Raw genomic sequence first — 26,378 nt, forward strand, 5'->3', positions numbered from 1 at the left:
TCTTACCTTGGTGGCTCTGAGAGCCAATCAATTATTTCAGCTAATTTTCCGGGTTTTTTCTGCTGAGTTTTTGGGAAAACGCCCCTCTTTTGGCTTAATTCTTCGAATCTTGAATCCCAAAGAACTTAACAACGTATCGGTTTTAGTGAAATACTTATTAATAGTTAATTATCCAGTTAGAAAAAAAAACCTATAAGACTCAGATCAACGTAAACTGATCTCAACTCTGACAACATCAAAAGTTAACTGAATATTTCTGAATTTACTCGAAGACCATGAGATCGAACATAAGAAATTAAATTGGTTAAAAAAAAATTTTAATGGTCGCGGGCACGAGTAGGCTTATATCAAATATATTAAAAATAGGATTGCTCTTTCAGTACAAAATATAGATAAGGAGGAACGCAAGGAGGATCGGTGGTTGAAAATTAGTATCTGCTATGTCTCTTTTCCAGCACATAGTTTTTACTAAATACCCACTGTCTTTGGCTATAACCAAAGAAAGGTTGAGATGGCTGAGTCAAGCATTAAGGATGATACTACTACTGCCAATTCAATGCAGCTAAGTCGTCGAAGGCCAACAAAGCTCGTTCTCCACCCCAATCTGTTCAGAGCCCCATTGTTTACTCCCTCCCATGGAGTGAATATTTTCTTTATATTCCCTATCTTGACCTCCTTCCAACCCATTTGAGCACGTCTTGCTTTTGGTTTGACCCTAGATGGATTCACAAAAAGCAGGATTTTTCGCATTCTATCCTCCGACATCCTTAATCCGTGAAACATGACTAGCGATTTTCAAATTTCTTTCATTATAGTCTTAGAAAGTGGAGTCGGGCCAGATTTTTCGTACAGCTTACTGTTTGATATACGGTCAATTAAACGAGTGTTTAATACTGTCTTTGGACGATTCTACGGGAAAACACCTAGCAGATATTCTTCCGCCTTTTAAAGTATCCATGTTCAGAACCATACCTGACCACTGTCATCACCGTGGCTTCTAGGTTCCTAACCTTAATTAGGAGACTTTTCCATATTCTTCCAAATTTTCTTCAGCTATGAAAAAATACCATGCGCCTTGGCTATTGTTTTATTGCATCCATAATCATTGCTAATAATGGGAGATAGATACGTAAAGTTATCCACTCGGTCTATCTTCATCTTCCCTAACATCACCTCTTCATCCTCTTTTACTTCTAATTTAAGCGATTTAGTCTGCTTAATATTAGTTTTCAAACCTATTTTAGCACAATGAACTCTCGAATCCTCCAGAAACGCTTTCATTTCGCTAACAATATTATCTAGGCAATTCAAGTCATCTTCATAACCTAAATATAAAGTAGTGCCTTATCCTCCTGCATATAGATTATTTTGATGAGGAAGAAGTTTTCTGATAGGCTGACATTATTTTTTTTTTATTATTATTATTTTTATTATTTAACGATACAGCTGGGACCAAGCAAGACAATACATGAACAAATGAGGTTTGTTCATGTCATGAAGACATTGCCAATTTTCTACAAGAAAACGGGAGCATAGGAGGGAAAAGAGCTTGACAAAAGAGAAAATATAAGAAAATTAAGAGAATATAAGAAAAACTAGAGAATATAAGAGAATGTTATTAAAAGACAAAGAGAACAACGGTAATTTTCAGCCAGTGGAAACAAAAATCAAAGCGAAAAGACAAGAGCTGATATTTCGACAAGGACCTTCACCAAACCGTCCTCGGCACTCAAAACAAAACAAACAAACAAAAATAAAAAAATATAATAGTACAAAAAAGTAATTTTTTAATTATATTTTTGATACTTTCTCGTTTTGTATTATATATTTTTTTATATTTTCTCGTGTCTTGGTTATTTTTTTATTATTTTGTTTTTTGTTTTTTTTTTTGTTTTTCAAACGTAAAGTATAACCAGTGTGGTCTTTGAACGTATTTTGGGAATACAGTAAAGCTCCGATTAGAGTGAGATAGAGAAGTGTACACGGCTGTGCTGGGCTCAAGACAGCCAAGTGCTGTGACGAGTAATTAGCAGAAGTAGTAGTATCAAATAGACAGAATGGTCTCGGATAATACTTGATGTAAGAGCGTCTGATCTTACAGTAACAAGAATGGATGGAGTTTCTTTCTCAGAGGTATGATCTCCTGCCTCGTTTGCCCGACCAACATTTATTGGTAGATGTGGCCCTGATTACTATATTCACAAGACTATGTACCATACTATGTTCACAAGGTAAAGTTCGAAAACAAAATATGTTTCAATCGCACGTAATTGACGTGACCTTAAATGAGTTAGTCGAAAACAAAGTTTCCGTACTGTTAAAAGTTAAGCTCATTTTTGGCACTATGAGAACTTAAAAAAAAAAAAATAGAAATCAAAATCAAAACAGCCAGTTTTATTCTAAGGAAGAAAAGCATCTTTTTTTTCTTAGAAAATCAAGAATTAAAATTAAATTACATTCTTATTATTACAATCAAATTTATTATTACACTTAATATAAAAATCTAACAAATTAAAAATTCAATATTTGTTCCCAAAATAGCTTCTTGAAATTCAATCGGTAAATATTACATTATTTTTTCATCCCTAAAACAAGGCATTTTGAAAAATTTACATTAGAGGATTAAGTTAAAAATGTCTTACTCCCCTGCTATTTTTTTTTTTTTTTTAAGTAAACACGATTACCTCTAATCTGAAGGTCCAATCATGAGATTTCACTAATACCAAAATTTAGCAAGCATTAAACAGATTTGAGCCAAACAGATTTTACCGATAATTTTTAGAGTTAATCAGAACGTTCTGCGAAAAATCTGTGTTGGTCTATTGAGTAAGTCGATTTGGCAAGTTACGATTCAAATTAGCGACGCGCTATATAGAAAGAAGAAGACAAATTTTCTCATCAAACAAGATGATTTTATAATATCAAAGTATAAAATCACAAACAATTTTAAAACAAAGTTCATCCTAATAAAATCGCTTTGCCTTCTTTTCGTTCCAACTTTGGTAATACCAAATCCCTCCAATAATGGCACAAATAACAAGTAAAGCAATAAATAAATAAAAAATAAAAGTGAAAAATCTTCGAAACGGTGCCGATGGTTTCACGTCCTCAGCCCTGTCTGGAAATAGGAGAAAGTTATTAACCAAAACTAAACAATTATGTAACGTTAATATTGTTGAATACTTTATTAGAGATAAATAATTGCACTGCATTTTTCATGCAACTTTTTACACAAATCTAATAAGAATTTTTCAACTGCCCACAATTTGGCGTAATATTTCCTTACGTTTTTTATCGTTTTATTTTTTATTTTTAAATCAAACATTGGATTTTTGTAATTAGTTTTAAATTATCTTAAATCAATTTTTTACTTTAAAGAGGCAACATTTTTATTTTATTTGGATTTTTGCCCTCAAAATTTCGGCATTTTCGATTATAAAATGAATTTCAATTATTTATGAATCTTTTCCAATTCGGTCGAACATGATATCATTAAAAAAAACAGCTTTCCAAGATCCGTACCAACGCTTTCCGCAGGAAAAGTCCTTTCCGAAAGGATATCATATTAGGAAAGGACATCTTTTCAGGAAATGAGCTATCGGAACGAACAGAACCAGCTCTACAACAACACTGTAGAATAATGACTCTACATCTCCCACGTTTGCGAAGAGTGGGAGCGTTCATAGAAGTTTCGGTAGAAAAGACAGCAAAATCATCTAACAATTATAGATACCATCGTTGATGTAGAGAAGCTGCTGATGCGAAAAGTCGTTAGGATGTTCCAAGTTTAAATTAAGGTAATTAAGATTATGCATCTACAGCACAAAGTCACAATATGGTCATGAAAAATCCCATTTTGACGACTTTAAAGATCAGTTTTTTCTATTTAAAGAAATTTCAAAAAGGACGAGATAAATTATTGTTAGCCTCACTGTGAGGAATCTCTTATACTTTTTGTTTAAAAGCAATCTAAACTAGAAGGGACAAATTCAGACCATATTATTTTTGAACCTGGATGAATGTGACTATACCACAGCAACATAACATTTATAATTATACCATATTAATAATTATAAATTTAATATGTTATACCATATTATTTCTGAACATGGATGCTATTAACAGCTCATTTTCATCAAAATGGTGATTCACTGTTTTGTCTAACCTACAGACATGTATATGTTACGGTGAAAGACCGAGATCTGGTGAATCCATATTCACCGATGTATATCCAAAATTCCTTTTTTTCTGCTTGGATTCAGTCAGCTTCGTCAGTCAAACCGTTCGTGGTAACGAACTGTAAGTAAGGAACGACCCGGCTCAATAGTAACCGAAACTCTAAAAAACGGAGTTTTGATACGAATAGATACATCAAAAGAATCAGATTTTTATGTTGATTTCAAATACATAAATTTTTATCAAGTTTAGTCTTACCCACCAAAAGTAACATGCCTGAGAAAATTTACCTTATTTTCAAAAAAAGGGGGAAGCACCCCTAAAAGTCATAGAACCTTAGTGAAAATCACACCATCAGATTCAGCATATCAGAGAACCCTACTGTTAAAGTTTCAAGCTTCTATCTGCAAAAATGCGGAATTTTGTATTTTTTGCCAGAAGAAAGATCACGGATGCGTGTTTATTTGTTGTTGTTTTTTTCCGGGGGTGATCGAATCGACCCAGTGGCCCTAGAATATTGCGGGATGGCTCATTTGAACGGAAATTAAAATTTCTAGTGCCCTTTTTAAGTGACCAAAAAAATTGAAGGCAACTAGGCCCCCTCCCAGGCTCATTTTTTCCCCAAAGTCACTCGATTCAAAATTTTGAGATAACCATTTGGTTCAGCATGGTCAAAAAATATAATAACTATGTCTTTCAGGATGACTTAATCCCCCACAGTCCCATAGGGAAGGGCTTCAACTTATGAGCTTTGCTCAATGTTTACATGTGGTATTGGTTATTAGGAAGTATACAGCCGTTTTCAGGGGGGGGGGGTCTGGTACTGGGGGGTCAAGGGTTACGTGGGAGGATCTTTCCATGGAGGAAGTTTTCATGGGGGAAGGGACATTACCATGAAGGAAGTGCCGCATTTCCCAGCATTAATTAAAAAAAAAAAAAAAATTAAAAAAACAGGTTTTTTCAACTGAAAGTAAGGAGCAACATCAAAACTTAAAACGAACAGAAATTATTACGTATAGTTTGACTCTTTCTCACAAATGTATTTTTTAAAACAATAAAAACTTCAGCATGAAGAGAGGAACGTTAAGGAGATGACATCCCCTTTCATATACGGAATAATTTCTGTTCGTTTTAAGTTTTAATGTCGCTCCTTACTTTCAGTTAAAAAAAAATTGTTTTTTTTTTTTTTTTTTTTATTTAATATTATAAAAGGTTTGATTTCGGTCTTTCACGGTAACATATACTTTGTCGACATGCTTGGAACAGGGTAAAAGAGTACACATACCTTCAATAATTTCATAACGTTTAAAAAAAAGGATTAAATCGCTTCAAAAATATAATATTGTCCAAAAACAACGTTTAATTGTATTATCAAAGCCTGTTTCCAAGCTGGTACGCCTTCCAGTCCGAAGATTACTAACAACCCAAAACAAGGAAATACAAACATCACAAAATGTTTCGTTTGATGTTTAATATACATAACTTGGATCCAAATAAGCGATAGAAAACCAATAGCTGACACTTACTTTCCCAGATTTCTTAGAAAAACTATTTAACTTCTCCCGTTGCGTACCGGAGATAAAAAACCAGTTGTAGTGAAACTTAGATAATTAAAACGTGTGAATTTCGTTTTTTAATTAAACAGAGCAGAATTTTCTTTTTAACTTCAGGAAAGGGCAGTCCCTAAAAATATTCTAGCATACCTGATACTAAAACTCTAAAAATCAGCTCAAGAGAAATGCCATTTGAGCAATTTGGCAGCTTTGGAAATTATCTGTGGGGTTATCTGCTCTGATTGGAAACTTTGCTGACACATGGTTCGTAAAATATCAATGTCTTTTCAATCAAATTTCATAGTCGAACCATAGATACTCAATAGCTCTCGATGGGTAGTGGCTATTCTCCAGGGAGAATTTTGGTAATGGACCCTTCGTCACTGACACGACCAGCCAACGCTGAGGTTCGCAAAATGATTTTAAGATGACAAATCGCCTTAAGGTAGAATCTAAGAATGTGACAGTAGTGGGAGTAATGTCCCAGCTTTCTGAAAGTAACATTGACTCCTCAAGTACACCTCCTCAAGTCGGCGGCACTCCTCAGGTACACCCTGTATATTTATCTTAAATTGTTACTTAGGCCTATTTAAACACATTTTTGAACCCATTCTTCACTAATATTTCTTTGCGCCTTTAGTAACCATGTACAATAAACGAGCTCCCACAATCTCCGCCCTATTTTGTTTGGAATGAGTAGTCGGAACTCAATTTCAAGGGGGCTCCAACTTATCATTGGTGGAGGGGAGAATGGGGTAGGTTGGAATTTTTCTTCATTATAACTTATTAGATGTTTATTATCCCTATGTAAACCGCTGTTTCCAGCACACAAAAAAATAGTTAAATTGTTTGATAGACGAATTATGCGCAAACAATTATTCAATGAGTTCAATCCACCATTTTATATGTAAAGACACTATAGACACTCATTTAATTTCCAAAGACCATTTAAATTAAGGAAAAAGCGACGACTCACCACGTGGAGCTTCAAAGAATTCTGCAGTCGGAAGTAAATCACTTCGATCTTCAAACTCCTATAGAGAAGGAAACAATTAGTTAAAAAGACGATCACAAAGAAATCAGTGGCTTATCGTTTCTATTTTTGCCATGGCAACTTTAATTAAATAATGGCCAACACAAAATATTAAGCGTGTGGCAGTTAAACATAAGAGATGGACCCCGGGGAACAAGTAACTTACAAGAACAAGCGAAGTTCTAAAACCAAAAGTTTAAAACGAATCACATTTTCGCATGTACAGTACGGGCCACTTAAGCATTTAAGAGTTTAACTTCAAGCCAAAACCGAATGATCAAAGATTTCCTTTTCTTAAATATTACCGTGAAAGACCAAAATTGGAGAATTTCAACATTCACCGGTGAATATCTGAATTTTTTTTTCTGCTGAGATTCAGTCAACTTTGCCATTCAGTTTTGTCAGTGTTATGTAAGGTTAGATGGTGACAGGTTAGGTTAGGTTTCTATCCCATTTTGAGATTTATAACTTAACCTAACTTTAACTTTTACCATCGAATCTTGCATATGACTGAAAAATCTGACTGGCAAAGTAAAACCAAGGAGTTGTTCCTCCTTGAGAATTGCAAGGAGTTTAATACTTAACAACTTCAGCTTTTAAAAATTTAAACTTAACATATAAAACTTTACATTAGAGATTAAGAAAAACATATAAAAGCTACCTGGCCTGGCATGTCCTTAGAGTACAGCTTAAAAGAAATCAAGTCATGATTATCTGATAGCTCGCCCGTTACAGCTGAAACACCAAAATAATATCCAGTTGGAAGTTTTACACCTGGAACTTCAAGACATGGCTTCCAGCCATTTTTACCTTCTACATCAGTGAAAACTAGAAAAAAAAATACAAAATAACTCTTCGATTGTCTGAAAACTACTACACGTCTGTAGTAAGCATCGCTTACTACTTATAGTAAGCATCGCTTACTACTTATAGGTTTCTTTCAAGAGCGAATTAAATACTCTCGACCACATAGCTCCCCACCCACCTAAGACCCCACTAATGTATTCTCTACGATCAGCGCAGCCCTGTAGATTATGACTATGACTTTAGACATATTAAATTATGACTATAGACATATGATTTTATTAGTTAAAACTAAAAATTACAGAAGAAGAGATTCTTTTCCGACTGACTACTAGTATTTTAAACTCCCTGTGATGAAAAATCATACCAAAAACCAGGTTAGAATTATTAAATAATCTCTATCTTCCGTAAAGTTCTAAATCTACGATTTTTTTTTTTTTGGGGGGGGGGGGGTCACTCTTAACATAACAAAACTTTATTATGATTTTTTATTTAACGTATTACTTCATTTGTTAAAGATTGCAATATAATTGTCATCAACAAAAAACGGCAAGTATATATCCCCTAGATAATTTCTTACTTCCACCAAAGCTGGTATTTCAGGGCTTCTGAAGTTGCTAGTTACAAATATGAGGCTAAAATTATAATAGCTAAAGTATGGTCATCTAAATATAAAGGATATACTGCATGTGAGGCTGAAGTGTAACCATCTGAAGGCAAAACATGTAAGTAGCCTACACACTTCACAAAAGGTATCTAATTTTCACCATAGTCTATACCGAAGAAATTTCAAGGCTCTTACTGGGGTTAGTATTGCAATGCAAAAGCTCAAAAATAATACATAGTATCAAACATTCCACAAGTAATTTTTGACTTGCCAAGAGGTCATCAAAAAGTTTTGATGTCACCACTTAGGCACGGCGGCAGGTTAGGGATCTTCTGGCCCTTGCACAATCCCAAATATGAATGTCCTACAATTTCCCCTTTATATAAAAATAAAAAAAATCCCCCCCCCCCTTTATGTTTTTTACAAAAAATAAAAAACAATGTTTGAAGTGGAAGACATTGTGACCTTCTACTTCACACACTATTCTTTATTCCTATTTATTCTTTCTATTTATTACACCTATTAGAGAAGAACACAACACTTCCAAAATTTTCTAAATGTGCCGGAATTGATTAGTAGAATATGAAAAAAGTGCAAACAGCGCTGTTTGCATTGTTGATATGAAAATGAAAAAAGGGCCGCAGAAATTTCAAGGCTCTTACTGGGGTTAGTATTGCAACGCAAAAGCTCAAAAATAATACATAGTATAAAACATTCCACAAGTAATTTTTGACTTGCCAAGAGGTCATCAAGGAGTTTTGATGTGACCATTTAGGCACGGCTGCAGGTCAGGGATCTTCTGGCCCTAACACAATCCCAAATATTAATGTCCTACGATTTCCCTTTTATATAAAAATAAAAAAATTCCCCTTTATGATTTTTATAAAAATAAAAAACAATGTTTGAAGTGGAAGGTATAGTGACCTTACACTTCACACACTATTTTTATTTCTATTTATTCTTTCTGTTTATTACACCTATTAGAGATGAACACACCGCTTCCAAAATTTTCTGAATGTGCCGGATTTGATTAGTGGAAAATGAAAAAAGTGCAAACAGCGCTGTTTGCACTGTTGATATGAAAATAAAAAAAGGTGCACTGTGAGTAGAATATGAAAAAAGGGCAAACAGCGCTGTTTGCGCTATTGATACCAGCTATCCTGCTAATTCAGAGCCAGTCGGGAAACACCCAAATACAATTTTATGAATGTGCCGGAATTGATTAGTAGGATATCATAAAGTGCAAACAGCGCTGTTTGCACTGTTGATATGAAAATAAAAAAAGTGCACTGTGAGTAGAATATGAGAAAAAGGCAAACAGCTCTGTTTGCGGTATTGATACCAGCTATCCTGCTAATTCAGAGCCAGTCAGGAAACACCCAAATGCAATTTTCTGAATGTGCCGGAATTGATTAGTAGGATATGATAAAGTGCAAACAGCGCTGTTTGCACTGTTGATATGAAAATGAAAAAAGTGCACTGTGAGTAGAATATGATAAAAAGGCAAACAGCGCTGTTTGCGCTATTGATACCAGCTATCCTGCTAATTCAGAGACAGTCGGGAAACACCCAAATACAATTTTCTGAATGTGCCGGAATTGATTAGTAGGATATGATAAAGTGCAAACAGCGCTGTTTGCACTGTTGATATGAACATAAAAAAAGTGCACTGTGAGTAGAATATGAAAAAATTGCAAACAGCGCTGTTTGCGCTATTGATAACAGCTATCCTGCTAATTCAGAGACAGTCGAGAAACACCCAAATACAGTATTTTTCTTTAAGACAGTCTTAAAATGATGGCAATAGTTTATATTTAACCCACATTACAAAAGCTATGACATTTGTAGAGTAATGGAATTTAAAACTAAAACACACTTCAACTAACAGAACAACAACAGATTAAACTGTGGCAAAAACTGGGAGTACGCTGAAGCTGACACCTTTCTGTGCAGCATGGTGTGGTACATTTACTATTAAACCTGGGTACCAATTTTAGGAACTATTCTACAATTCCTATATGAAGGGGAGAGATAAAGATAAAATTTAAAATATCTGAAATAAAATTGTCATATTTGCTTAACATCATTCTTCCTTAAAAGACTTAAAGACAGATTTAACCAAAGTATCTGTATTCAAAGATCCAAACAATTCTTGAATCAAAAAACCAAACATTTGCCGAATATATACAAAAAGTGTTTTGTTTCATTTCACTCACATTAACCATTTTGCGTCGTGTTAAAAAAAAAAACTGTTCAAACCAGCCTTGCTATAGATCAGAAACAATTAAGATATGTTCATAGTGTGATTTATTTTAAGTCATTCAGTTTGCAATCTTGACTCGAGATATGTCATTAGTGACCTCAATTACACCGAGTTACCTACTCTAGTGCAGCCAGAAACCATTTGTAAAATATACATACTGCATATTTCTTTAGAACGACAAATAACTATAATCCCAAGAGCCATGTTTAAAAACAGAAAGGGGTGCCTCCCATCCTCTTTGATTTAGACATCTCAATTAACTGATTTTGCACTCATCATCTACTTCCACCCCCAAAATTCGTATATAAAACCTACCTCTCCCAAAACGAAAAATATCCGGTCTTTCAATACACACATATTTATACATTATTCTATGTCTTTTATACATATTTATACAAATTCTATGTCTTTTCATCTCGTTAAATAAGACATCATTACCTTTAGCGAAACCATAACTTTAGTTATTAGAAAAAAAGTCTTATAATTTATCCAGGTTATGCTTTTTTCGATAAAAATCAAGTTTCTACCATAGACCAAACTCACCAAAGAATTTGTAGATTGTCAATAAAAAGAAATTTCCAGATTTCATCACAAAACATACAAATTATTCAGTAAAAACCTCGCAAAAGTCACAATAAGACACATCTTTTCACCTGTCCATAGAAACATTTCATAAAAATGAAAATAGAAGACTAATCAATAATCACCTTTAAGAACGTCATTTTCATAGCTAATAGCTATGAAACTGTCGTGTTTGAGATTCCGAATTTTCGTTTCACAGCCTGCTAACTGAAGATGAGTACCATCTTTGTCATGGTCATATTTCTTTGAGCCATTGTTCAACATTGCAGATATATACGGGTGCTGGTGCTGAAAAACAGATTAAATTAGTACGAGTCAATTTATATATATGACGTAAAAAGTCAACAGAAGTATACGAGGTAGAAAAGTAAAAGATTAATTAAATGTAAGTTGGTTCCATCTTATTCAATTACTAATAAGTTATGTTGTCGTCTGTCTGTGTGAGCTGTCGCCTATAGAACTCATTAAATCATTTAGATTCGGTCATTCTCTTTGATCAGTTCAGAATTAAATAAGATTTTGGTCAAGTTGAATGACGTCTTGTATGCTCCTTTAGGCTAGTTTAGTAATCTAAATTATTCAAATCTGATATTTCATTTATCTTATTTAAATACTCATTTAAAGATTAGCATAGTTTTTTATTTAGCAGGTTTAGCATGATTGAAAATGATAATATGTACCTTGCCTAACAAGCTATAACAAGCTCGTCACAGATTCAGTACTTATCTAACACATTAATAGTTATTTGTATCCATCTCTCTTCTTGTTTAATGGCGCATATTTGTGTACAGTGGCCCGAAATATAAACAAACTTTCTGATTCTGACCGCTCCCTTCCCCTCCCCAAGGATCAGATCTGTGTAATTGACTTATACAAAAAAAAAAATGATAAATCAGGAGTATTTGCTGGAGGAAAAAAAAGTTGACTAAATAAAATAAAGGAAGTCAGAGATTATGTTATTTAATGCGAAAAAGGACAAAGTAGTTTAATTTGCATTAAGAAGGAAGAAGTGTTGCCAATCAACATATTCCCAAGTTTTCATATTTCTATTGACTGCTCCTCACCTAAAATTTTAATTTGTTTGACCTTGTGTAAATGCTCCAAATAATTAACCTTTTACCAGTGTCCCATGGAATAATCCTAGACGACAAATTGTGTATGGATCATCGACCCTCTTTCTGGATGAATCACTTCCATCCAATTCGGGCAAATCAAGTGTCGTCTTCCATGGTTATCGTTTTAATCAATGTGGGACCCGAAAACAGGATAAAGAAACTTAGCACCAGTCAACTTGAACGTTCTTTTGTTCGTTGAGTCAGAATTCGAATAACAAACACTTATAAAACAAATGAAAACTTAGAAAAGACACTGAATCAAAGTGTAAGACCCAAACTGAAGTTTCTCATGGGTATCCACCAGAAAGATAGGTATAGCAGTAGATGAGTATAGTAGGTCCATGGAAACCTTCAGTTTAAGAGTTTTCCTTAGGAATTTCACCCAGGCATCTTGATTCATAAACAGGGGGAGAGGGGGAAAGGTTGGAAAAAAAGGAATTTTCTGCAACGCCCAATATTTTTCTGAATAGTACAAAATTTTGTACATTTTGTAAATGTTTTTTCTTCTACGCTTCTCTGTGGTCAGCCTTCCACATTATGTAAGATTGTATTGACAATCTTAAATATATACAAAATTAACCACTGCCATTGCTGTAGCTTCCAGTGTTTTAATCTCGGTTCGCACACTTACCTTCCTCTTCTTCCAGACATTGTTTTATAACTGTGATAAAGCGTCCTGGGCCTTGGCTATTCTACTTTTGGCATATTCACTACCTTCACAATCTGTACTAATAATACTACCCACGTAAGTGAAGCAAAAATAAGTCAAAAACAAGGTATTCTTTACTAATGTATGAATTAAAGAACGACAGAAATAATGAAGTTCGCATACGGGTGAAATTAAACCCATTTTTTTCCTGGTTAGGAAAAGAGTTGATTTTATAGTTAAAAAAATTAACAAATTAAAAAAGGACAAAACACACATACGATGCAAACATAGAGTTAAAATGGTATTAAACCTACTTTTTTTTTTTTTTTTTCTTTTTTTTGAAGAAGAAGAAGAATAATATTTTATTTGAATAAAAAAACAAAAAAAAAAAACATATACCCCCAACAGAGAGCAAAGCTCGTAAAATTGGGTATTAATAATAAAAAAAAAAAAAACAAAAAAAAAAAAAAAACATTTCCTCATCATAACAAAAGAGAGAAAGAAAAAAACCTGGTTAAAGAAAAAAACAAAAAACATAACAAACATAAAGAAAACAAACGCTGGACAAGTGGGGCATGGAAGGCTATCCCAACATGGGTAACAAATATAAACAAAAAAAAATAATAATAATAATAAAAAAAAATTTCTATTCCACCATCACTGGTCAATACATAATTTTAATATTTTCTTCCTTAGAACTGATATTTGCCGAAATGACTCAATTTGAATTCTATCTTTCAGCCTATATTTATTTGAAATAAATGGTATTTGGTATCTAATTGAAAATCTAGATCTTTCACAATTAACAAAGGGAATTCGATATGTTCCAGAACACCTAAGAGCCGAAGGAGGGGGCAGAATCAACAGAGATTTTTCATAAAAATAACTACTAGGATCTTGTATTTTAAAATGCCATATTGATATATTAAGTTCTCTTATATGTTTCAGATCTAATAAATTCAAGAAAAGAAATAATGTTTCAGTTTCCGATGCATCTCTAAGTTTTGATGGACGATGTAAAAAATTTCCAAGTATTCTCACTGCTTTATTTTGAAGGATCTGTAGGGGTTTTATATGTGTCCAAAAAGTATTTAAATAAATAATTGTGCAATAATTTAAATAAGGAGCAATCAAAGAATGATAAATTATTTTTAAAATTGAAAATGGAAAAACATGTTGCAAACGATACATAGACCCAATATTTTGCGAAAGTTTCACCCTTAAATGATCAATATGAGTTTGAAATGACAAAAGGGGATCAATAAAAACTCCTAAATAACGATACGATTGAACTCTACGTATTTTATGCTCACCAACTTGAAGCTCCTGACATGAAATTTTTTTAGTAGCACGTTTTGAATGACCAAAAACCATAAATTCAGTCTTCTTAAAATTCGGTACTAAATAATTAGATACAAACCATCGATTAACTGAACTAACAGTGTTAAACAGATTTTGAATCAATGTAGATGAATCCTTCGCTTTAACAGAAACAGCTGGGTCATCTGCGAATAAAATTGCAAGACCATTATTTCCCTGCAAACATCGTGGGAGATCATTAATATACATCAAAAATAAAAGCGGACCTAATACCGATCCTTGTGGGACACCAATATCTTCAAGATCATTTAAACTAGACAAATGTCCATCAACATCTACCACGATTTTACGTCCATAAAGGTATGATCTTATTATATCTAGTCCTTTCCCTCTTATACCGGAATTTTCCATTTTATCAAAAAGAATTTCATGGCTTAAAGTGTCAAATGCTTTTTTAACATCATAAAAAACAGTAGATACATGATAATTACTATCTAAGCAGTCATTTATTTCTAATACAAGAGCTGCAACTGCTTGTTCCGTCGAATGGCCTGCCCTAAATCCAAACTGATGTTTGGTAAAAAAATTTATTTTATCTAGATAATTAGTAATCCTTCCTTTTAAAATTTTTTCCAATACTTTAGACAATGGTGATAAAATTGCAATAGGACGATAATTATTTGTATCAGATTTATCTCCTTTTTTATGCAATGGTATTACACGTGCAATTTTCCATTTTTTAGGAAATGTACCTGAGAAAATACATAAATTTAAAATATGAAGCAATGGTTCAAAAATTTCACCTGCAATATTTTTTAGCAAATTAGTTGAAAGTTCATCATATCCCAATGAATTACCATTTTTTAAATTCTTAATGACCTTTTGAAATTCTGCAAAAGTAACCGGGGCCATAAATATGCTCGTATCTTCAGTGGGCGGTAGATATTTTTTATGCGACCTTGGGGAAGAAAGGTCAACTTCTCCTGAAACAACAGATGATCCAATACTAGCAAAATATTCACTAAACTTCTTAGCAACAGCTTGTGGTCCTCTAAATTCTTTACCATTAATATCAAATAACACTTCAGGGTGTAACAACTTTTTATTTCTTCCAATTTTATCTTTAATCAAACTCCAAGTTTTTCTAGGGGAATCTGAATTTCGAAAAGAATTTTCATAATAACGTCTTTCACTTACTCTAAGGATACTTACCAGCATATTCTTATAATTTTTAAAACGCGTTATATTTATGTCCGTGGGATATTTTATTCTAATTTTATATAAACGATTTTTCTCATTAATAGATCTCAAAAGTGATTCATTTATCCAAGGTTTTTTTGGGGTAAGTTTCTTTCCTCTCGGGCTTTTATATGGGCAAAAAAGATCAAGCTTTTCATTCATAATATAATAAAATTTATCTAATGATTGGTTCGGATCCTTCTCATCAATTACAGGACTCCAATCAACATCACCAAGCCCTTCTTTTAACCTTAACACATTTTTATGTGAAAAATCTCTACGCTTGGTTTGATTTTTTTTATTATGCGGAAAATTTATTAGAAAATCAGACATAATTATACAGTGGACAGATGAATCATCAGGAATAATAAATGTATTAACAGCACTATAAGGTGAAAAAATATTATCAATAAGTGAAAATGATGTATCAGCTATTCTAGAGGGAACAAAACATACGGGGTTTAGTCCATAAGATAGTGGGCCCTCCAAAAACTGCAAAATATTTCTATCTATTCTATTCTGATCTGCAGATAGGAGTTTCATTAAATCAATATTAAAATCACCCATAACTAAATAAGGAGTATTAAGACTAGCTAATTTATCCAACATACTTTCAAAATGATTTTTAAATTCTATCAGGCTGGATGACGGAGTACGGTAAATAACTGCAATTAAAAGCTTCCGATTATTTGGAAAAGAGCATTCAACTACACAAGATTCAAAAATCATTTCAATATTCATTGGCAAAAAATCAATCCTTATACGTGCTGGTATGCAATTTTTAATCAAAACACCTAGACCCCCTTGTTTTTGTCTTTTCCGACCGATGTGAAAAAATTGGTAATCTTTTACATGTATATTTTCAATTGAAAAATCATCTAAAAAAGTTTCACATAGGCCTAATATATCTGTATCTGAATCCGACAAAAAAGTTTCAATCACATCCTGCGCAGTCCTCCAACCCCGGCAATTCCAAAACGACATCCTACTTGTATTTACATTTTTTCTTACCAGCTCATTCATAAATATATATTGATTTTTTGGGATATCAAAATTACTAGAAGTATCTTCATCATCACCAGCTACAATAGTTTGAAAAATTGACTGAAATGAAAGAGAATTCCGCTCAAATTCTTTTAACCTTGATGATGGAATTTCACGATTATCTCTATCCATTATCAAATATTAACCCCACGTTAAGAGAAACCACACCATGCCCCAAAAGACCAGCAAACCATGATAAAAAATAACAATTAAAAAAACAAAACAAAAAAAAAGTAATCTCCATTCCAAGTCGTTTTCCCTCAGTACGACTAATCTGCGCAACTTTTAATTTAGAAACATAAATATCTTCATCAAAACCAAAAAACACTACTACTGTTTCCAGGCCTAGTATCACTTAAAGCCAAGACCAATCCATAAGAACTCCAAACACAACCCGGTACGCTCCGCACCGCGCTATACACTATACACCATTAATACTTTTCCTCATTTTGTTTTTTTTTTACATTATTCCATCCACAACATCTTTTTTAAAAAAAGAAGATAAAAAAACACGAGACAACACTACTTCATACTAATATGCTATCACAAAAAAAAAAACCACAAAGAAGTAAAAGCACAACAAAATAATAACTCAAAACCATATTAAACTAAAATAATTAATATAAATATAAATATGACAACCCGCCTAGCATTGCATAGGCCCACCTCGAGGATTTATCGGCACTGACAATTCAGGAATCACGTCATTCACGGAGAAAGAAACACGCAGGCCATTTGGCCGATCAAAACAAAGGAGAGGTGGAACCGATTTTGTTACCCATGCTTGAATACCGCAATCAGCAAGCTTTGATCTTTTTTCAATCAGCCGTTTTCTAATATCTCTCACTGCCGTCGGAGCATCATCACTAAGATAAATATCTTTATGACCGCAAACAGTCTTTCCTTTAAGTTTTTTACTCTGTTTCAGAATCGTTATTTTTTCTTCTTTAGACCGAGCAGTAACTTTAAAATATCTACACTCTATTTTTACTTCTGTAACAGCAAATTCTTGGGTCTCATTTATACCTAGTCATTCTTCACAAACAGTTTTGAAAATCGATTTAGCTTCCTCTTTATTATCGCAAGGTAAATTCCAAACCACTATATTTTTCTCATTCATTCTATACTCGCAATGCATTAACTGATTTTTCAACTGATTATTTTCTTCACGGAGAACCACTGACTCAGCTGTAACAACACTAATCTGTGATTTTACATCTATTATTTCATTCTCAGTAGCCGCCACATGGGTCTGGATCGTCGAAAATTGCTGCGACTGGCCAGATAGCGCTTCCTCAAGCGATTTGACCCGGGTTTCCAGAGATTTGAACTGGTCCGTGATACCGTCAAGCTTTTTTCCATTGTCTTTCACTATAGTTAGAATTTCAGAAAAGCTCCGAGCCAGCGTCGAAATTGACAAAGTTTCTCCCTCCTTAGGTGAAGATGACGAATAATCATTTTGATCCTCTTCGAATGAGACTTCTTTACGGTTTCTTTTATTTCGCCCCATGAATAAGCAGCAATTAAAAAAATGGACAAATAGTCTTACCTCAGCCGGCAACGATTGTTTATCCACGATGTTGCTAGCGTGCAGTGCTTTTAGCCGTTTGGCACGGCAAACGCCTTTTCCAACGTCGGTAATTAAAGGCTCTGTTTATAATGATTCAAATCCAATCCTCTTTTACTCCATGCAACTCTTCAGTTCAAAGCAATAATCACACACCAAAAAATTTTCTTTCATCAATTCAAAACATTAATCTCACAAGCTATTTCACTCTTCAGCCAAAACTACCGCAGGCACTACCGCAGGCATACTTTAATGTTTAGAATCACCAGGTATTGGTAATCCACATTATATAACATTATGCATTGACCAAACGCTTATTACCATAGTGTCAGAAAATACACCTTTTACGCTTAGTAAATTAGTATGAGTTAGCACCCATTTGCAAACCACTTCACATTATTTAAGCTTCTAAATTAACCATATCATCCTTAGAACCCCTTAGTTAGAACATTTTCAGCCCTGTTCCATTTCTTCTTATTGAAACTCGATTAAACTGTTTTGTTTAGAAAAATCAAGCCAACAAAATATAATAGCTTTTCTAGTTACCAACATTATTTCAGAGAACTGAGTTGGGTTAAATGAAAACAATGAGTATGGATGCCATATTTTTACATTTTGAAGGAGATAGGGGATCATCCTTGTGTATTTAATGAGAATACAAACTTTAAACGTGAATATTTATCGGTTCAAAAGGGCCCTTAAGATTTTGATGTGGAGGCTTATTCAGGGTGTCAGCAATTCAGGGTGTCTTTGGCCTCCTTCCCAGAAGTTTTCTCAATTATTGGAAGCTTAAATATATGCCTCAATATATTGCTCTAAATTTGTAATTTACATTCTTTAATGGAATTTTAGGTTCCATATTTTTCAAGAAAAAACATTTCACTTAACATTGTTTTTTAGAAGCCAATTTGACAAAAATCCAAACTAAAATATAAAGTATAAATATAAATAAAAGTATACAAAAAAGTATAAATATAAAGTAGTCCCAGACTAAACTATACGTCAGAACCCGTAAATTTATACTTTTAAATGTTTCCCAGTACTTACAGTTCATTTCATTTTAGATTTCATTAAATCCGGTACACGACTGGCTCGAACATAAAGACAAGATGAGAAAAAAGAATATATATACAGAATAAAATTGAACACCAAACAAATAAATGTGTCACAACCTTTTAATCTAGGTACTTACATTATGAGGTCCGTTCTGGTTACTGTAAGTGTCCACTGAGATGGCTAGTCCAGTGAAATAGTCTTTTGATCCAAAAACCGGCCCACCTTCCATCCTATCTTTTGTGTACCAAATCATAAAACCATCGCCGAATAAATCTTTACCTTTACCGGACACTTTGAACTGAACCTGTGCTTCCCAGTTGTGCACCTTACATGGCTATAAACATAAAAGTACAGTTACGGCTCTTATACAGGTTGTGTAGAGTGTAAAGCTTTGCCAAGAGAGGGCCAGCTCCTTCCAGTTTTTCGGACAAGGCGGTTTTAATGTTGTACTTTTGTTTTGATCTGACTCTATTTTTAGGAGTTATGGGTTATTATATTGCTTAATATTGGACGTAATCGTCTCTTACTAGGTTGCTAGCTACCGCTGAAACCCGGATGCATCTAAATTTTTTCATAATGTACAGTTCTCCATTATTTCAGAAAAAATATCCTATTTGCCATTTCCCGATTTTTTCCGTAGGAAAAACCTTTTCTAAGGTTAGCTCCCTCCCCCTTCCCATCTCTGGATTAGAAGCACGAGTAAGACCTCGTACAATAAACACAGAAATTATAGAGTTCAAGCAAAATCTTAGAGCAAATTACCGAAAGAATATAAAAAAAGAGACACAAAAAAAAATTAAGCCCCACAATATCCAGAACTGTTCAAGCATTTACATAATTTTTGGACTGTCAGAAGCGTCGTAAAAATGATGGGTGGTTGCGTGTAAGGTAGGGCATGGCCTTGGGATTTTCAGACATTTTCAATATTATTTATTTTATTTTTTTCCAGAGGTACTTTATATGGAAGGAGTCGTCGCATGAACTTCGGAAGGGGCTCATTCGGTTGAAAATCGGAAGTTCTAGTGCCCTTTTTAAGAGTCAAAAGTTATCGGAGGGCAACTAGCCCCCCCCCCCCCCTTAATGTAACGAGCATAAAGACTTAAAATAAATGAAGGTTAAGAAGGAAATTCATTTAAGCACTAGAAATAAGATCACTGTCTATTATATCTAGAAAATGATCTTACATTCTATTATTTAAGTAAAATAACAGCATCTGGAAACTGATTAAACGCAGTTAAAGAAATTAGATTGATACTATACACAGACTTAAACTTGAATTTCCAGAAAGCACACTTTTTAGAAAGTAGCAATTGCATTTACATAAAAATTCTAATTTGGCCGCCGTTTTTTAGAAGAAAGCAAAAACTTTAAAAGTTCCTTGTTTGCACCGCATGTGCTTTTATAATTCCATTTTGGAATCTCCTCTCTATAACTGAAAAAAAAATTAGGTTCCTATTTTACCGGTATGATAAGTATTTTATTGGTATTCCTCTGTGGTTCCAAAACTCATGCACTACTAAAAAAAAATACCATGTTTTTTATATATGTTTGAAGATGGCGAAATTATCGGCTCCTTTTGAAGACCGATGTAAGAAAATAACCGACTTTCCACTTCACCATCTATTATATGCGGTGGGGTAGACTGATAGTTCCTTTGTCTTAATGTTGATTTAAGTTTTTACTCTTCTTTTCTTTCAATGTTAGATATGTAGATCACTTTACTAAATAATCTTTAATTATTCGTGTTTTCTTTTCCTTTTTTCTTGTGTGCTTTTTTCCTTTTTCTGCTTCTGCTTTTTTGTTTTTTCTTTCTTTCTCTTTTTATCATAGGCAGCGCGCTAGCGCTGCCTAAGTAAAGAACGATGTGGCCACAATGTGTTTTTTTTTTCTTCTTCTTCTTTCTTCGACAGGCACTTCGTATCGAAGGAGTTGTCGTAGAAACTTCGAAAAGGGCTCATTCGATTGGAAATTGGGGAAAAAACATAATTTGCACTTTACTGAAAAAATAAGAATGAATGTGCATTGTCAGTTTAATATAAATATACTGATATTAGTAATCAAAATGTTAATATTATTTGATTTATTAAAGTTATAAAAGTAAGAACATTTATATTTTTTTCAGTAAAGTGCAACTTGTGTTAGCCCAACTTGTGTTAATTTCTGCTCGTTTTGAGTTTGAGTCGATAATTTATTGTAATTTCTGTTCGTTTTGGGTTTCAGTTATTTATCGATGCTGATTTGCGGCAGTTTTACGCTTGGTAGATTATTATATTTTATTTTTGCTTATTTTTTGTTTAATGGAGTTCTTTACTTTTCTTTGAAAAACTTATTTTAAGGAAAAATTTTTTTTAATTCATACTCATCTAGTGCATTCTTGAAATGTAACAAAAGAGGGTAAATAAATTATTATTATCAACTCTTCCAGTAAAATGTGCCAGAAACTAAGCGAATGATTATTCTTTGTCATAATACTCAATCTCTTAGAATTTTTTATTTAGGTAAATAATCAGGTAATGTTAAGGTAATAATACCTAAACACTCGTTTGGATATTATTTTTCACCTTCTTACAACTTAATTCACATCTTTATATTTTAAAATAACATCATTATTAGTGCTTCGTTTTGAAGGTTATTGCCTATTCTAAACAGAAAATTAGAATTTTTGAAAGGGTAATTATGTCAACCAATCATTTTGTTCGTATTAAAAAAAAAAATTAAAACATGAAACGGTTATTCAGCCGAAGAAGCTTGTCTTGTTGTGGGCCAATGTATGTAAACATTACGTTTTTCTTTCTAACTCTTCATAATCTAAAGAGAGAACTTTGAGGAACTTACGTGTTATAGCGACCAAACTTCGTTCTTGATTTGTAATGAAACCAGCTTTCTCTGTCCACTCGGAAATAATCAGCTTAGCCTGAGCGACAGAAACTACTTTGCAGGTATATTTTACTTAAATATTGAATATATAGAGGTGGTAAGGTTAGGTATTTAATATAATATATAATGCGTTCTGGGCGGCCTGATTTCTATAGTTTTCGTCTGTAGTTTCCTTAATTTTGTTACTAAAGTATAATATTTTCATCATATTTTGGAATATTTCATAGGATTAACCTAACCTCACTTCTTTGGTATGGTCGCTATAACACGTAAGAACCAATGTTGACCATTCATAGGCAGATTTGGTACTATTTAAAGGTTAAATTCCCTTGGTATTTATGGCTTCTTTAAAGTCTAAATGAAGGCATTTTGGATAATTTCAAAATTTCGCTATTTTCCCGCAAATACTTGAAGTTCTTGCTCAATAATTATAGTTCTTGCCTGATAAGTCCCTAAGAAATGGCTCACTAACATGCCTTATGTTATCATGCGAAATCTATGTTTGCATTTACATACAGAATTGGTTGGATAAATTTTTGAAGACTAAAAGCATATTAAGAACTTAGAATAATAATTCAAATTCGTTAATTAAGTATTTGATATTACGTTTTTGAACCTTAAGCTGTTAACGGTTTGAAACCATGTGTATTTCGCAGCTTTAACGATCATATTATATCGGTGAAAGTGGTTAACTTTTAAAATAACACTGGTCACCAAGAAAAAATTTTCACTTAAAAATTTAGTTGCTGTTTTTTAATACCCAAGTTTTTAAAGATATATGCACATAAACTGAACCTACTATGATAACACTGACAAGATTTAACATGAGCCTGTTAAATATTATGTTAAATATTAGCCCAGGGCTTAGAGAGTGACAGTTCTTCAACATTTGGATCAATTTTTGCGCATTCAGTTTTAGGATTGCTATTTAATTATCTGATCACTATTTAATCTCTGCATATCTTAAAAAAATGAATACCTTTACTTTCATGAGAAAAGTTTATTTTTTATTATTATCATCAGAATTTAATACCAAACAACGAAGAAGACTTACAACTGAGTTCCAGATAGCACCGCTTTTGCTTTGCAGATCAGGGGTCAGTCTAATATAGCTATTAGTGATAACTGTACTCCCCATAAAATCCCAATACGGCATTGTTACTCCCGAACCTAGAAAAAAAAGGATAGTAAAAATAAATGGACAATACAAATTTAACCCTCGTGATTTTCAAAGCTCTTTGGAAAAAAATATTTATAGGAAACCAGGGCCGTATCCAGGATTCTTTTTCGGAGGGGAGGGGACAACAAACTTTAAAAACACATCAAAAATGCGTTTTCATGCATTTTTATTACATTCTTACGAGTCGGAAAAACACTTCGGGGGGGGGGGGGATCAAACCCTCTAAACCTTCCGCCGAATACGGCCTTGTAACAGACAGACGCACAAAGACCCATACATACAGAAGAAGAAAGATATTAAATTCCACTGGTCAACCATTCACAGGTCCTGTGTTGTTTAAAAGAAGCAATTTTGATTTGATAATAGATAAAAGCTGACATCTGAAAACCCTGCAATGTATTCGAAAATCTAGCACAACTGTTGTTTTATTACATTGCCTGACAGCCATATTTCCTTCTGTTTAATCATTTCAAAGAAGAAAAATGGTGTAATATAATCAATAGTTAAGCGAATCTCCGAAGATTTATAAGACCGTGACTGTTTGCAGGCAAAACAAAAGGGTAAAAGCGATCCATAGGCACTGACCACGGAGAAGCAGGGGCCACACCACAAAGCTTCCCCATAGGAAACGTCAAATTGTGTGCTCCTGTCTTGAAGAAATGAAAAGTAAAAAGAACAGAATTTAAACGAACGGTGAAGTCCAACTGAAAGCAAACATAACTACCGCAAACAACCACTACGTTTCAAAATTCCTTTAATGGTTTCAAAATCCCTTTAATGGTAAAGTCCCGTCCATTTACAATCCACTGAAAACTAAATCCATTTTTAACTTTTTTTTTCTGTTGGGGCCTTTCAACTATACAGAACAAAAATCTGTAGATGATTGTTATTTCGACAAAATGTAAAGGCTGCCACCAGTTCACAGGGCTAAAAATGGGAATTTAGCGATATTTTCATTTGTAAATATGAACTTCTCTAGGGACCATTTTGGACCTAAAACTTAGTTTCAGAAAGCCTCGAGGAAAGAAAATGCACTGGATGCAACCAAAAATGACACTCGCCTGGAGGACAAAGACAAATAGAACATAAATTTCGCGCTGATGTCTCTCAATTTCTACCGCGGTAAAAGTAAAAAAAAAGCTTATATGATGAATTGCACACATCTCTCCAATATCACAGCCCCAGAAATAACTCAGAAACAGACCACCTAAGAATCAGCATATCCTGGAAGGAGTGTGCTTTAGTAGGCTCCTTTAGTCCTTCCAGATTAATTCCTCTGTTTTTTAGTGTTTTTTTTCTTAGTGTTTCTTTCATACTTGAAACTTTCTCTTTCAAATACACAAACCAAACTGCAAAAACTTTATTTAAAAAAGTAATCATGTTGTGTTGTCTTTTGCTGGAACATGAATGTAGTCAGCAACAGCTTCTTTAACTCTATCTACTTTGGAAGAGTTTAGAGAGCAGCTACTACCTTTCTTACTCAGTGCGCATTGACTATGTCCTTCATTTCATTGCTATTCTTTAGTCTATTCTGGGCTTCCTTCAGGAACTCGTTGGCAGCAAGTTCCTTGGAATCAAAGAATTGTATTTCCTCTACTCTTCTGCCCCGAAGTCCTGCCACAGTTTCTCCCTTTTTCTTCTGAGGCTTTTTTTCTCTATATACAAGTCATATCTTTTTCTGGGAAACAACACCCGTTTTGCCAAACCATCAGTGACAGGAATATCTTATGAACACCCTCCAAATCCGATAAGTCCATCCATTATAAATAAATTTGTGTCCAAAGTTTACTTATACATAGAAGTTCGTTCTTTACTGACTCTTCTCATGGAAGGAGAAAATACTGCACAAAAAGAGTTGTAAACCTATGTTAAATAGCTACTTTTCTATGACTGTAAGCACGCTTGGATACTTTTCTCCCTCAATCGTCTTGTTCCACCTTATAACTGGATTATTGAAGTGGAAAACTTCATGGCAACATATAAAATACTCTGAGAAGAAACTGGCTTGAAAATGCCATTGGAGTGAATAAAAGTAAAGCTTTTAACACCTGCGAAGTTTCTCTGCAGAGAATCTCCTTAGGAGCATATTGTGCTGCCATACAGCATTGTTTCTGGACACAAAGCAAAAATTCTAAAGATGCATTCTGATTCTGAACATGTGTTCTTTCTCAGGATGGAGGACTGTAAACTTCCAGTTAAGGGTTTTCAACAATAACAATGTCAATGGCTACTTTTTATTTCCATCAGACATTACGTTTGAGGCGTTTCAAGTTAATATCCTGGATTTCCAAAGAATTGTTTTGAAAATTGCAAATTATTTGTCAGTTGAATCTGGATAAAGTTAGAAGTTCCAAAACACTGGTAATTTGGATATTCAGTTCATAAGACTGTTTTGTTGAAATTCACTTCTGAAATTTCGGTGATAATGGGGTGTGGTTTGTTCTTTATTAGGTTAGAGTTGTTGCTGTAGCCCTGGCTAGCCTGTCTATTTGTCCAGATAGTAACGCTATAGCATATAGCAACATAAATTGTCTTAAATAGCTAAAATAAACTTCAAAAGCCCGAATTTGAAAAATAATTGAAGAAACAAAACTGTCTACACATAATACAACAAAGTATACGAAGTCCTAAAACTGGACTTTAGGCCCTTAATTCAATTTTAGGGATCATAGAACCCATCACTTGATTTCAGGCACTACTAGAGATGTTTGAGACCTTGTGGCAGCTATACAACACATCAACTGTGTACAAAGCCTCTGCCTTGAAACGGGAATTTGCAAGGCTTGGCAGCCTTGCCTTTGGGGGCTACAATTTTTATGTGGTTCTCTGAATCATGTTTTATAGACTATTCCACAACTCCGATCATAAGTGCTATTTGGAAAATTTATACAATTATAGATTATGAGCAAGCGTTCGATTCTGTTGATAGAAGAGCTTTGGTAAAGGTTTTATCCTTGTATGGTATACCAGACAAATACATTAAAGTGATTAGTGCTATGTACGAGAATAATATTGCTGCGGTTAAGGTAGGAAATGAGGTTAGCAGCTGGTTTTGTATTAAATCAGGAGTTAAACAGGGTTGTACTCTATCCCCCTTTATATGGATTATTTTGATGGACTTTGTTTTAAGGACCACAGGAAAGGCAATGGGAGACCACGGAATCGAATGGGGAGGAAAAAGTCTCCTGGACTTGGATTATGCTGATGATTTAAGCATCCTAGATGAAAGTGTGAGCAAAATGAATGAAGTTTTAGAGGTTTTGCAAGTTCAGGGTGCTAGAATTGGTTTGACAATTAATGTTAGGAAGACTAA

General features: G+C 33.7%; 1 protein-coding gene across 1 annotated transcript in view; it reads right to left on the minus strand.

The window, feature by feature from the left end:
* Positions 1–2,875: 2,875 nt before the first annotated feature.
* The window catches only part of LOC148952967 (vesicular integral-membrane protein VIP36), a 52,582-nt gene continuing 29,079 nt past the window's right edge, over positions 2,876–26,378 (minus strand). Inside the window, exons 2-7 of the mRNA XM_089088208.1 lie at positions 22,940–23,055; positions 19,145–19,342; positions 11,144–11,306; positions 7,424–7,590; positions 6,706–6,763; positions 2,876–3,118 (exon numbers count right to left, since the gene is read on the minus strand). Of these exons, the coding sequence (XP_088944334.1) occupies positions 2,964–3,118; positions 6,706–6,763; positions 7,424–7,590; positions 11,144–11,306; positions 19,145–19,342; positions 22,940–23,055 (857 nt within the window). The 3' untranslated portion in view covers positions 2,876–2,963. The remainder of the gene's footprint in view (positions 3,119–6,705; positions 6,764–7,423; positions 7,591–11,143; positions 11,307–19,144; positions 19,343–22,939; positions 23,056–26,378) is intronic.

The sequence above is a fragment of the Artemia sp. Qi Xiang Cuo genome, chromosome 4 (genome assembly GCF_049724085.1).
Source record: "Artemia sp. Qi Xiang Cuo chromosome 4, ASM4972408v1, whole genome shotgun sequence".
Classification (NCBI taxonomy): Eukaryota; Metazoa; Arthropoda; class Branchiopoda; order Anostraca; family Artemiidae; genus Artemia; species Artemia sp. Qi Xiang Cuo.